At 57.4% G+C, this 14118-nt stretch overlaps 2 protein-coding genes across 4 annotated transcripts; both read left to right on the forward strand.

Moving 5' to 3' along the window:
• On the forward strand, positions 1-2855 carry DPM2 (dolichyl-phosphate mannosyltransferase subunit 2, regulatory). The gene is made up of 4 exons (XM_082628785.1): positions 1-89; positions 376-465; positions 1277-1379; positions 2171-2855. Exons 1-4 carry the CDS (start codon positions 87-89, stop codon positions 2227-2229), a joined length of 255 nt encoding a protein of 84 aa, XP_082484911.1. The 5' UTR covers positions 1-86; the 3' UTR covers positions 2230-2855.
• Positions 2856-5810: 2955 nt separating this feature from the next.
• On the forward strand, positions 5811-13261 carry PIP5KL1 (phosphatidylinositol-4-phosphate 5-kinase like 1). Of its 3 annotated transcripts, XM_082620559.1 has the most exons (10): positions 5811-5901; positions 6720-6923; positions 8147-8197; positions 8396-8550; positions 8770-8894; positions 9408-9442; positions 9533-9588; positions 10370-10482; positions 10780-10933; positions 12903-13261. In XM_082620559.1, the coding sequence occupies exons 1-10, from the start codon at positions 5872-5874 to the stop codon at positions 13168-13170; spliced, it is 1191 nt and encodes a 396-aa protein (XP_082476685.1). In that variant the 5' UTR covers positions 5811-5871; the 3' UTR covers positions 13171-13261. The 3 variants fall into 3 exon arrangements, with proteins under 3 accessions (XP_082476685.1, XP_082476683.1, XP_082476684.1); XM_082620557.1 differs by lacking the exon at positions 5811-5901 and having other exon boundaries at positions 6525-6923; XM_082620558.1 differs by lacking the exon at positions 5811-5901 and having other exon boundaries at positions 6525-6923; positions 9554-9588.
• Positions 13262-14118: the final 857 nt, after the last annotated feature.

Consider the following 14118-nt stretch of genomic DNA (forward strand, 5'->3'; position numbering starts at 1 on the left):
CGGCGTGCCCCGCGGCCCAAGGCCAGAAGGGCCCGGATCCGGAACCGGATGAGGCTTGCTGACCCAGTTCCCGCAACGCTGGGGAAATGGTGAGCTTGGGGTTGAGTGCGGGGAACGGGGGCGTCTGGGGGTGGGGTCCTGGGTCTGCTCAGGAGCTAGGGATTGAGTACTCGGATCCGGCATCGCTCTCCCGCCGGGCCGTCGTACGGGTGATAGGCCTTGGCCCGGCGCTCTGTCCCGGCCTAAAATTGACCTAGTCCGCCACGTCAGATACGTCCGCTGAGGGAATGGGCGTAACCAGGCTGCAACGCCCCCCTTCATTAGTGCACCTAAATGGAGCATCACTGCCTCAGTTGAGTTCTCTCTTTTCTGCAGGCCACGGGAACAGACCAGGTGGTGGGACTCGGCCTCGTCGCCGTTAGCCTGATCATCTTCACCTATTACACCGTCTGGGTGATTCTCTTGGTATGTGTGCTGCCCCGTCCTCTCTCACCTCCCATCCCTGGATCTTGAGGCCAACTCCTAACATCATTTAAGCAGCTGCAATGTGACAGGTGCTGTGCTAGGTGCTTTACCTGCATACCTCACGAAAGCTCCAGAACAGCACTATGAGGAAGATGCTAGCGGTGTCCCCCATTTTATACACGAGGAAGCGGAAGCTCAGGGGGAAGCCTCAGGCCCAAGGTGGAAAACTTAACCACTACACTGTAAAGTCCTGTCCTTGATTTGCTCTGCCTTTGATGGGAGTTCTCGTCCTTCTCGTTATCCTGCGGGCCCCTGGGCATGACAGGTGCCAGTGGATTTTGTGAGAGTCTGTAGGATTTTTCTTTTCCCTGTGGGAAAATGTCTTGGTTACTGCTTTAAAAGTGTAGTGTTTGGAAGGCAAAATCTTGCAGAACTTGGTATCCTTTGGAGAAAAATGTTAGTAAAGAAGACTTTGGAGCCCAGGTTGGGAATCATTCGAGGATTCCTCATGTACCCTTTGCCCCTGCTAAGCTTTGGGAGCCTTAGGGCAAGTCCTTTGTCTTCTGTTCCCTGCCAGGTCCCCAGCCCCAACTTAGGGCAGGCACCAGGCAAGTACCCAGTACACAACTATTAGATAAATGAAGGAAGGGAACAAACCAAGGCACCCCAAATGCCATCATCTTAAAGAAAAGAAAATGCAGTCTCAGTGCTTTGATGGGGTCAGCCCCAGAGACGGAGGAGGTGGGATGTTTGGGCTTGGGGAGCTGAGCAGGGCGGGGAATGCTCACCAGAGCTTTGCCCTCGATGCCAGCCATTCATCGACAGTCAGCATGTCATCCACAAGTATTTCCTGCCCCAAGCCTATGCCATTGCCATCCCACTGGCTGCCGGCCTCCTGCTGCTCCTGTTTGTGGGTAAGTTCCCCCAACCCTGGGCAGCATGTCTGAGGGACCCCATGACCCTCTCCCAGCCCTGAACATGCTGCTACACTTTGTCACTGGCTGTACGTCTCCGTGAGGCTCCTTGCCCCCAACTCATCCCCTGGGGTTTCCCTGTTCATCCCTCAGGGCTTTAAGTCAGTCTTCCCGATGCCCCAGGCTCACTGGACTCTAGTGGGATGTCTCCCTTTTTCGTGCTCCCTCCACCACCGCCATCACTCTGCTCACACCTCCATCACCTCTCACCCCCTGGTCACCCTGGTTCAAGATCCCTGCACCTGTCTGTCTCCCAGGGTCTAGTGTGTGGGCCTCTTAAGGGGCAAGGACTGTTGCTTTATCATTGCTATGTACTCAGCCCCCGGCACAAGCTGTGGCACTGAGTTGGTGCTCAAGAAAGTGGTTTGGATGCATCAACAATCAGATGTCTGGATGATGGGATGGGTGGATGATGGATGCTGAGTGGGTCAGTGGGTAGGTAGGTGGATAGGTGGGTGAGTAGATGGATAGTTGGGTGGATCTTATTCCCTGTAGAATTGGAAGTGCTAAACTCAGCAAATTGCCTGTGGTAGGCACCCGGCTGATGTTTTTTGAATGAATGGGTGGATGTGTGGCTTGATGAACAACTGGGGAGATGACCAGGTGGCCTGGAGTGTGGTTGGGTAGGTGCTTGGCCCCCTGTGTGGGTCACTCTCCTATGCTGTGTCCTGCTCTGGCCTCCCAGCAGCCCTTCGCTTTCTTTCCTGACCTTTCTGGTCTGTGTATTCCAGGCGTGTTCATCACCTACGTGATGCTGAAGAATCAGAAGGTGACCAAAAAGGCTCAGTGAAGGCCCAGCACGGATGAGGCTGCCGGCCCCTTCTCTGCTTCTTCTCCAGGGCAGACCAAGGGTGGGGGCCCACAGGACCCATCCAGGCACTGAGGGCCCCTCAAGCCTGGCTACCCTGCAGACACCCTTGTGGGATGGAGCTGCTCAGGACTCACCCCTGACTGACCAGAGCCCCTGCTCACCCTTCCAGAAGCCAGGAGGGAGGAGTCCCTGGAAGTCTCCTTCTCACCCTCTTCAGGTTCAGGGCCTGGAAAATGCTGGTCCTCCCCACCTCACTTTTCAGACTCCCTGTCGCTTTTTCCTCTGGCTTCTACACTCTTGCCTCAGTTTCCTTCACTGTCACATGCTGTTGCTGGACTTGGCAGGTCCTGGGGCGTCACATGACCTCTCCCCCCATGTCCTGCTCCTCCACAAAGGCAGCTTTCCCGGGTCTGACATACCCCAGACCCCACAAGGATTTCTGGACCTGGAAAGCCTAGGGGGAGGCCTGACAGGCCCCAGAGCACATTAGGGTGGCCACACGGGGGGCCCCTGGATTGACCGCTTCTCACGGAGGCCCAGCCCCCCAGCCTCAGTGCTGGCCTGTTGGGGAGAGCTGAACAATAAACGTTGATGGTGTGTTTGTCTCAGTGCCATCCCTGACCAGGGGACTGGGCCACTCGGGCTGGAGAGGGGCTGGGCGCTGGCCTCTGCGTTGGTCTCAGGTCAGGAGACCCTGGTTTGTGCAATTGGTGCCTCAGATGCCTCCTGGATCATCTGTGTGCTGGACACAGGATAAAGCAGGGACTGGGACCGGGACCGATATGGGTCTGGCCTGGCGCAGCTGATGGCTGGGGAGTCTGTGGAGGCACGGCGATCTGCCAGACGCCACATCAGCCTCTACCAGGTCTCCCCCGTGCCAGCCTAGCCAGCTGGCACTGGTATTTTAAGGACCCTCAGGCTAGTCCCCGAAAAGCCAAGCCTGTCATCTGTCTCTTGTACCCAGCAGCCCAACTTAGCGTGGCTGTGAGCAGAGGGCTGTTATGAGCCAGAGCAGGGCTGGTTCCACTGTGTTCAGGTTAACTGGCACAGGCCCCAGCCTTCGTCCCTGGCAATCCCACCATTCCCCACTGGGCAGCCAGCTCTCCATCACAGTGTGAGCCTCCACCCCTCACACCCTGGACATTCATTCTTCCTCCAGTTAGCAAAGGTGTCCCCCTCATGAGAGAAGAGAGACCAACTACAGGCACACCTGCCCTGTCCTTACCTGTCTGTCTCTCCATCTTCCAGTCCAGGCAGAGCTGCCCACCTGGACTCTGGGTCCTGTCCTCTCCCACTGCTATAGCAGGAACCTCCTGTCTGATGATCCCTCTCAAGGGAACAGCCTCTGCCTTTCAACAAGGTCCCCCAGTGTTAAATGAACATGTTACAGGCTCCGTTTAAGGGACCCTCCATCAACCCAGTAATTCCCTCCGGGTCTCTCCTGCGCTTTCCCCTCCACGGCCAAACTTCCCAAAAGGGTATCCACCCCTGCTTCCTCCATTTCCTCACCCCTGCTGTGCTTGGCAGCATTTCAGGGAGGCTGCACTCAGACCACCCGTGACATCCAGTCTTTAAATCCAAAGCATATTTCCTTGACCCCTCTGCCACATTTGGCCGGTGACCTCCCCCCTGGGTACACCCTCAGACGCTGGATGACCCGTTCTCCTGCTTTATGCTCTCTGGCACTCATGCTCCTCTGCCACCAGAGGGTGGGTTCCTTGGAACTCATCACAGGCTGTTTCACCCCACACTCTTCTGGGTGACCTCATCCTTACCCAGGCTCACCTCCAGCCCAGCTTTCTTCTGAGCCCCAATGTATTGCACATGCACCAGCTGCCCACCGGACATCCCCATCGGCTGTCGTAGTGACACCTCAAATTCATCCTGTCATGATTTGAATTCTCAGACTTCCCCACTCTCCCCCCGCACAAATCTGGCTCTCCCGTCGTGCCCTGCCTTAGCATCATCATCCTGTATCCCTGACCCACAGCCAGAAGCCTGGCAGACATCACTGACCTTGGCTTTCCTCTTCCACCCCCCCATCCACATGACCCCAAATCCTGTCAGTTCTCCCCTTCCCCCGTCACCTTCCAGATGCAAAGCCACCGTCCCCTGCCCTAAATCACCAAAGGCTTCCTCACTGCTCTCCCCTGCCCACAATGGCCCCCTCCAATCTGACTGCACTACAACCAGTGGGCTTTTGAAAACATCTGAGCATCTTTTCTTTTTTTAATTTTTGGCCGCACCACGCGGCATGCGGGATCTTATTTCCCCAGCCAGGGATCGAACACGCACTCCCTGCAGTGGAAATGCAGACTCTTAACGACTGGACTGCCAGGGAAGTCCCTGAGCTTTTTTTTTTTCTTTTTCTGAGAATCTTTCTCACACACTTAACAGTGCTTCTCTGGGTTCCCGTTCTTCTCCCTCCCACGGCCGGCCGACAAGAGCCTGCATGCTCGCTGGAGCTCTCCTCACTCCAGTCACACTGGCCTTTCATTTCCTGGGACTCACTGAGGTTCTCTGCACATCCTACTCACATTGGTTCAGCATGTACTTCTCAAACACTGGTTTGTGCAAGGTACTGAGCCAGGGAAGGAGCCTGGCATGGTTCCTGCCCTCCTGGCACTCCCACTCTGGGTGGGGGAGGGGAGATATAATAAACAAATAAATGAACAAGACAGTCTCTGACAGTGTTAAGTGTGATGAAGAAAAATAAAGCGATGTGATCATGACCGAAGGGAGGGGACACTTAGGGTCGGGCAAGGTGATGAGGAATAAAGCAAATCAAGTCGAGGGTGGAGGTGGGGGAGGATTTCAGGCAGAGGGAACAGCACCTGCAAAAGCCCGGAGGTGTGAAAGAGTTCGGTGGCCAAGGGCCAGCAGGGAGCCCCTGTGACCGTGTGCTGGGTGCAGGGACAGTGATTTGAGATGGGGCTGGAGAGTGGGCAGATGGGCCTGGGGCCACGCCGAGATGTTTGGACTTTGTTCCAGTGCCGTGGGAAGCCACTGGAGGCTTAGAACGTGCGAGTGACGTCATGCGATTTATGCTTTTAAAAGCTCACGCTGGCAGCTGTGTTCCTCCCTCCCTCTCACTCACCACTAAAATCCGCCTCCCCCCCACGCCACCCCGGCCTACACTGCTCCTGGCCCATAGTGAATGTTCAAAATAAGTGTTGAATGAATGCATGCCCCTGACTTCCTGTGTGACCTGGAGGTAGTCACTTCTCTCTCTGGACCTTAGTTTCCTCACCCGAAATACGGTCGGTGGGAATTTCACGCCAGGGTGGGTGGGCGGGACTGGATTTAAGTTACCCGCCTCCCCGAGCGCCCCGAGACCTGAGTCTCCCACCCCAGGAAGGGAATGTGGGGTCTTCCCCCGGTGGGGACCTTAACCAACGCGCGGCGGCCCTGCCCAGCCCTGGACCGCGGTCCGAAGGGTGCTGCAGCCCCGGGGGCGGGACCCGCAGGCGGTCGCCCGCGCCCCGGCTCGGATTGGGTGCAGCCGTGACCGGCACCACGCGATTGGTCGGTCCAGAAGCAGGGGCGGGGCATGGCTCCTGCAGCGGGGTGGCCCGGCAGCTGGGGACGCGGCCAGAGCCCGGGGAAGCTGCTGCGGGGGCGATGGCCGCGCCGAGCCCGGGGCCCCACGAGGTAGGTGCAGACCCGAGAGAGGACAGGAAAGGAAAGGGTTGGAGGGCAGGGCCAGGGCCTCCCCTCCCCGTGCAGGGCGAACACACCTCCATCCAAACCCAGAAGGGGTCCTGCACTGGGCGGGACTGGGACACGCCCCACATGGGGCCGCAGGTCTGAAACGGGGAGTCCGGCGGGTATCCCCTGAGAACTTCCTCAGTTTCCTCATCGGGAAAATGGAGACAATGATAAAAGCTTCTCCTTCATAGGGCTGTTAGGAGGTCAAGCTCTCAGACAGTGCTGGGCACATGGTGGGCGCCCAATGCGAAGGGGTCAGCAGCTATGATCTCAGCTTCGTGCTGACCCTCCGCGCTGGCCTGGAGGACCTCGGCATAGACGAGTGGAATAGATGACGGAATCACTGACATCACAGCTCCTACTATAAGGAGTTCCTGTGCAGGATGCTCAAACTCAACAGTAACAACAGTTAGTACCTGCCACGAAGGAGTTATTATAGTTCTCATTTTACAGAGGAGAAAACGAGGTGCAGAAAGGTTAGGTGATCTACCTAAGCTAGTGAGAGGTCGCAGAACAAATGCTCTGCCTACTGAAAATAACCATCACTATTTTGGGTGCTGACTGCATGCCAGGTACTGTCCCCTCACAACACCCAGTGAGGTGGGTACCAGCCTTATCTGCATTTTACAACTGAGGAAACTGAGGCAGAGAGGGATGAGGGGTGAGCTGACAAGCAGTGGATGTGGGACTCAGACCAGGGTCTCTCCCCTGTGGGATGCTTGCTGCCTCAGGCTCATTGCTTCTGGTGCCTCCCACCCCAGGTCCTGGCCCCCTCCCCAGAGGCTGGACACAGAGCTGCCACCTCGAGCTCTGGCCGCCGTGGCCTCCTCTGGCGTCTACGAGACAAGCAGTCTCGCTTAGGCCTGTTTGAGATTGGCCCAGGGCATGAGCTGCACCAGCTGACGTGTATGATGCAGGCAGGGCTGTGGGCTGCCACTCAAGTGTCCATGGACCACCCACCCACGGTGAGTGGCCAGTCTGTCCCGTGCACCTCCACAGCACCGACAGCAAGACCAGGCTGATGCCCCGTCCTGCTAATACTGCAGGGCTGGGGAACAGAGTGGGCTAGATAGAAGGAGAGGAAGGCAGGGGCTTGGTGCAGGGAGGGAGGGACATTCTGGGGTGGGGGCTGAGGCCAGGAAGCCAGAAAGCCCAGGGTGTGTGGGGAGTGCGAGGAAGCCCCTGACCCGGGTGGTTGATGTTTGATCTAGGTGGGTCTCTTCCTCTCTTTGGGCTTCGGTGTCACCTCTGTATAATGGATGGAAGGGATTGTACTCCTTGGTCTCTGAGGCCCTCCCGGTTCTGCCAGGGTGTGTGGTTGAGAAGGGACCCCGCCCCCACCCCACTAGCCCAGCCCATCCTCCCCAGAGCTTAGGCTGGGGCCAGGCTGGCTCAGCAGAAAGGGTCACCCACTGCAAGCTCAGCAGCTGGATGGCCCGGGTGAGCATGTGTGTTGTTGTGTGTGTGCATATGTGTGCACAGTGTGACCACATCCTGTGAGCCAGGTCCTAGCACAGGGACCTGGAGGTCCAGGGAGAGAGTAGGAGTCCTCTAAATCTCATCACCTGCTGAAAATCTTCCATGGCTCCCCAGTACTCAGCCTGGCCTCACGGTCCTGCTGGCTCAACACCAAGGGCCAACTGTCCAGCCTCCTCCCCAGTCCATCCTTCCTCGCTTCAGTCACTCAGGCTCCCCTTCCCTTCCTGGTAGCCGCCACTGCTGTTCCCGCTCCTGTGAGCACCCTCCTCCTCCTCTCCACTACCCTTGAGATTTCAGCGTAGGGGGCACCTCCTCCAGGAAGCTTTCTCTGATCCTGCTTCTCCCAGGCTGAGTCAGACAGTCCTAGGCTTCTAGGCCATCCCCTTTGACTGGGAGGGCATCTGGCGACACTTTGGCCAACGTGTGTCTGGGCACATGCGTCAGGCTCTAACTCAGAGACTGGTGCTGGGGACCCAGCAGTGAATGAGACACACCTAGGACCTGCCTTGGGTTACTCTCCTCCTCCCTCCAGCTCTGGGAGGGCTGGCAGTCTATCTGCCCAACTCAGGCACACCCAGAGTGGTCCCCACTGGCTGGAGGAATCAAACTGGGGGGAACGGGAGTGAGGCCAGGTACAGGATGCTTGGAGACCCTGGGCTGGCGCTGGGGGGTTGAGACTTGCCCTGAGCCCCTCTGCTCCTTGCTACAGGGGCTGCCCACGGAGGACGATTTCTCCGAGGTCCTGACCCAGGTTCACGAGGTAGAAAGCCCAAGAGTGCTGCATGGGAGGGGGTGTGTTCTGCTCTTCTCCTCAGTTTCCCCATCTGTGCAGTGGGAATGATGGCTTGCCCCGGGGCTTTGCAGGAAGGGTGTGCTTACCGTGACCCTCCCGCGCCAGAGCCAACTGCACACACCTGGGCCCCAGGGACACTCTTGGGGCTGCTCTTCCTTTCCGCAGGGCTTCGAGCTGGGCACCCTGGCTGGCCCCGCCTTCGCCCGACTGCGGCGCTCCCTAGGGCTGGCAGAGGAGGACTATCAGGCTGCGCTGGGTCCCGGCGGCCCCTACCTGCAGTTCCTCAGCACCTCCAAGAGCAAGGCCAGCTTCTTCCTGTCGTGAGCTGGCGGCTGGGGTGGGGAAGGGGTGGGAGAGGTGTCCGGGGCGGAGGGGGGCTCTTGAGGAGAGAGACAGCGTGGCCAGGTCAGGGTGGGTCAGGGCCGGATAGCGGTCAGACGGAGGAGGAGAGACTGGGGGCGAGGGCAGGAGGCGAGAGGGGCGGTGCGGACGCGGCTCCTGCCCCACCTGGTCAGTGACCTCTCCGCCCCGCCCCCCAGCCACGACCAGCGCTTCTTCCTGAAGACCCTGCGGCGCCGGGAGGTGCAGGCGCTGCTCGCCCACCTGCCCCGCTACGTGCAACACCTGCAGCGGCACCCACACTCGCTGCTTGCGCGGTTGCTGGGTATGACCGGCCAGGGACCCGGGACTGCGGGGCGAGGAGAGGGGTGAAGAGAGTGAGAAGGGGAGGGGGTCAGGGAGTGGGCGGTTCCAGGACGGGGGGCATAGGGGACCAGAGCCTGAGCAGGGTGGAGGGGACTGGACAGGAGGCGGGGCCGGCTGGGGGCAGAGTTCAGTGGGGGGGCGGGTCCTAGACAGTAACGCAGGAGGGCGGGGTCGGTGGGCGGGGTCAGGACCTCGGGCGGGGCCCAAAGAGGGCGGGGTTGGGATTGAATAGTCCCGGGAGGAGGGTATATGGGCAGGGCTAGGCCTGGGGGACTCGGCATCTTTGGGGCTAAATTTAGAAGCGGGTCGACTTGGGACACCACCCCAAACTGGGGAAGGGGTCTGGGGGCGTGGCCTGGACGCTCGGGATGCGGCGGATCGCGAGAAGGAGGCGTGGCCTGGAACTGGGGCAGGATGCACCCGGCGTTGCCGAGTCTGGGGCCTCTCTACCTGACGCCGTCTCCCTTTCCAGGAGTGCACAGTCTGCGGGTGGCCCAGGGAAAGAAGGTGGGTGAGGCCGAGGCGAGGGGGCCGGGCCGGAGGGGGCGGCTGGAGGGTGAGATCCTGTCCTCCCTCACTCCCTACCCCCGTCTCCAGAAATACTTCATCATCATGCAGAGCGTCTTCTATCCCACCGGCCGCATCTCCGAGAGGTGAGTCGGCCTCCCCGCCCCACCCGGAATGTGCCACCTGAAGCACCCACACTCACTAGACAGCGAAGCTGAGGCGCAGGGAGGAGAAGAGACGTTACCAAGATCTCCTGACGGGTCGGAGACAGTGATTCCCAGGACCAGCATCTCTTGAGCACTCAGTATGCCATGGGCGCTGTGTTGAGCCATTTGCATTCATCATCTTCCTTATTCCCAGAACAACTCTTGAGGGGTAGCTGTCCTTATCATCCCCATTTTGTCGATGAGAAACTGAGGAGGGGAAAGCCACACAGCTACTACGTGAGGAGCAGGGATTCAAACTAGCCTCTGGTTGCAGGTGGCCCTCTGAGCCTCCTAGCCCTGCCTCTGCCTGCGAGCTCCACGCTGGTGCTCTCCCAGGGCGCGGACTTCACTCATGCCCTCTGTTGCTGCGTCTAGGGTTGGGCCCCTCTGTCTGGGATACCCCAGGGATGACAAGGTGCCAAGAGGCAGTCACAGGCAGGGGTGAAGTCTGGACTGGACGTTCAAGGGCCTGAGTTGGAATCCCTGCTCTCCCCTTTACTCACTGTGTGGTCTTGGGCAAGTTAAAAACAAAACAAAACAAAAAACCTCTCTGAGGTTTTTTCTTCATCTCTAACATGGGGACAGTAACGGACTGGGGTTGTGCTGAGAATCTGGACAGTCACCCAGTGGAAGCTCTTGTTTCTTATTACCTCGTGAGTTCCCTGTATGTCTCAAGTCTGTAAAAGGTTGAATTCTGTCTCCCCGACCCCTCACTTCCCAGGTATGACATCAAGGGCTGCGAGGTGAGCCGCTGGGTGGAGCCCGCCCCTGAGGGTAGCCCCCTTGTCCTGGTGCTGAAAGACCTCAACTTTCAGGGCAAGACCATCAACCTCGGTGAGCCACGGGGGCGGTCACTGCCTGCTCTTCCTCCATTTAGAGGGAAGTTAGAAGGGTGTCCTTGGAACTGCTCTCTGCCTGAGTCTTTAAGAGCCCAGATTCTGGAGTCAGGCAGAGAATCCTGACTCCACAGCTTTCTAGCTAGGTGACCAAGGCAAATTACAGATGAGTTTCCTCATCTGTGAAGTGGGACAGTAATGACATCTGCCCTTCTAGGGCAGATGTGTGTGGAGCCCTCAGAAACTTGCCTGGCACACAATGAGCACTCAGGTGGGGGCACTGATGCTCTGGCAGGGCCCCAGCGGAGCTGGCTCCTCCGCCAGATGGAACTGGACACCGCCTTCCTCCGGGAGCTCAACGTGCTGGATTACAGCCTCCTGATGGCCTTTCAGCGTCTCCATGAGGATGAGCGGGGCCCAGGCAGTAGCCTCATCTTCCGCACAGCCAGGTGGGCCCCCCAGAGGCAACAGCAAGAATGAGGTGATGAGAACATGGAAAAGACAGACGGTGTAGTGGGGGAACAGCACAGGCAAAGGCTCGAAGACTGGAAAGTGCAGAGTGTGTGTGTGTTTGTGTGTGTGTGTGTGTGTGTGTAGCGTGGAGGGCTGGAGAAGCCTGGCCGGCAGGGGTAGCAGGCACAGATGGATCACAGCAGAGGAAAGACCAGGTGAGATCCAGTTGGGCTTTTGAAGACTCTGCCCATTTTCCAGAAGGAGATGTGGAGCCATTGAAGGTTTCAGACCTATTTAAATTTTGCCTTAGAAAGAGCCCTTGCCCCTTAACTCGGTCATTTCACTTTGAGGACCCCGAAGTCCTCACCACTGGCACCATCATCTTGTTGCCTTCCTCTTCCATGCAGCCAATACTTGCATGCTGACTATGAGCCTCATTGAGAGGATGGGCTCATTCCCATTTTAGAGATGTGGAAACTGAGATTCAGAGAGAGGAAGTGAAGTTGTAGAATGACTTCTGAGGATTCATGTTAGTACTTGGTTAGTTACTTGGATTTCAGTCCTCCAAGGCCCACATCTGTGGTTGAACCGAATGACTCAGGGATTAAGACAGGCACTTCAAGGAAATAAGTTCATTGATCCAGTGGGTGGACAAGACAAGTGAAAAATGATGTCCACTCACCTAGCCCCCATCCCCACCCCTTGGAGGAAGACCTTGGGATGGGTGAGTCTTGGGCACAACCCAAGGTAATGGCTTGGTGGGCACATCCTGACCAGATGGTGGAATGCCTGCCATGGGGCACAGAATCCACCAAGTCTGCCCATCCAACCTAGGTCAGCTTCTCCCTTGCCCTCTACCCCCAGATGGTGTCCAGATTACAGCCGTCATTCAGCAGGTAAACCCAAGTGTGCATACGATGGTTGTTTCTCCATACTGCCTGGTAAATGGTCACAGCTACAGCCCCACCCCCACCCAGTTCCCAGCCCCTCATTCAGAACCCACCACACCCAGGTTAACCCTGGCACTGCAGAGAGTATCAGCACTCTGTTCTGGCTCCCAGACCACTCGGTTCTGATTGGTTGGTGCCTGGGTGGGGCTTTCTTTGATTGGTTTCTTTCCCCCAAGACCTGGGCAGGGCAGGGATAAAGCCCTCAGCGACCCCCCTACCCCCACTCCCAAACTCCCACCATCACAAGAGGACAACGTTAGGGGACTGAGTCTGCTTCTGGTTGGGATTGGGGGCCCAGCCAGAGGCACCTTCTGATTTGGAATACAGTTTGAGGCAAAAAGACACACCATCTGCAAACTTGGCCTGGACTTTGTCTGCAAGGTTTCAATTCTGCCACCCTGAAACTTCCAGGGTTGGATAACCCCAAACAGCAGTTTAGGAAGTACCCAAATATGGGACTTACCCAAAGTGATGTGGTACATAAGTGCAGAGCCAGAGTCTGTGTGACCCAAATGCTCTAGACCAGCGCTACCCAGTAGAAATTTAATGCGAGCCACACATGTAGTTTTAAATTTTCTAGTAGCCTCATTTTAAAAAGTAAAAAAGAAATAGGTAAAAATAATTTAAATAACATATTTCACTTACTTCGTACATCCAAACTTTTATCATATCATCATCTAATCAATATAAACATTTATGAGATATTTTACATTCTTTTTCTCACACTGTTCTGGAAATCCAGTATGTATTTTATACTTACTGCGCATCTCATTTGGGACTGGCCACATTTAAGTGCTCAGTGGCCACATATGGCTGGCTGGTGGCTGCATAATGGACAGCTCAGCTTTAGACCGTCAACTGCATTTTACTCAGCCGCCCAGTTTATCTGACATCACAGGTCCGGGCACACGGGAGGTGTGGGAATGACCCAGGGGCAGCATGGCCATGCTGACAGGGTCCATTGGCTGGGGCTCCCTGGAGGAGGTGGTAACCTCACCCTCCTGTCTACCCCCAGGTCCATGCGAGGGGTACAGAGCCTGGAGGAGCCGGAAACCCAGAACCGCCGGCTGCTGCCCGACGCCCCCAACGCCCTACACATCCTGGACGGGCCAGAGCAACGCTATTTCCTGGGCCTCGTGGACCTCACCACAGTCTACGGGCTCCGCAAGCGGCTGGAGCACCTGTGGAAGACGCTGCGCTACCCAGGCCGGACCTTCTCCACCGTCAGCCCAACTCGCTACGCCCGTCGCCTCTGCCAGTGGGTGGAGGCGCACACCGAGTGACCGGCGCCCAGCCGCGCTCTCCCCACCTGGACAATGGTCGCCCGCTGGGGACGCGGGTTCCAGCCTGGCCCGGGCAGCGGGTCGGGCTCTCCTCGCCTGTTGTTCCTCCTCTTGGCCTCCAGAGGGCATCATCCCCTAATTAATATTATGAACTCATTTTGCTGGGGATGCTGTGCCTGGCATTGTATCAGGGACTCCCCTACATTAGCTCATTTAATCCTCAAAAAAAAAAAAATGCTATTATTCTTTTTTTTTTACAGACCATGAAATGAAGGCTCAGGGGGTGAAGGGACTGAGCAAGATCATTCAGCAATAAATGCTGGAACCAGGACTCAACTATGCCTTTTGGACTCAGGAGACTGTATTCTTACTCACCAGCTCCCGCAGCCCTGTCCTCATTGGGGAAGGGGGGAGGCTGAAGCCACCAATCCCAGCCCCCTTGTCGTCCAGATGGGGAAACTGAGGCCCAAAGGCTTTAAGGGGCTTATGCACGGGTAAGTGGCAAGGCCAGCCCAAGAACACGGGCCTCCCAACCCCCCGCCCTGGCTCAAGCAGGGTCCACTGGCCTCCCTCTGGGGTGGCCCCCCTCACTCCTGCTCCTCTAGGATGCAGGTGGGAGGAGGTGGGGGAGTGGGGGGGGGCTTCAGCTCTGGGAAACGTTAGACTGCGGTCCACTATTGATCTTGAGTAAGCTCTGCCCTCCTCTGGGAGTCACTTTTATCATCTGTGAAATGGGAGCAGGGGTTGGTGGTCAGACAGAGGGACCTGGACACAGAGACGTCACTGGGAGCAGAGAAGAAAATTGCCTGCATAGCCTCTGCTCTTTCCTTCTCCCTCCTCCAGGAAACTCCAACTCTGCCTTTGACCCCAGTCCAATCCGACCATGCCCAAGTGGCCCTTTCCTCTAGAGCTTCTCTGGGGCCTGGCTGTGTGATCGGGACAAGGTGC

Source organism: Mesoplodon mirus (assembly GCF_964341445.2).
Source record: "Mesoplodon mirus genome assembly, chromosome: 1".
Classification (NCBI taxonomy): Eukaryota; Metazoa; Chordata; class Mammalia; order Artiodactyla; family Ziphiidae; genus Mesoplodon; species Mesoplodon mirus.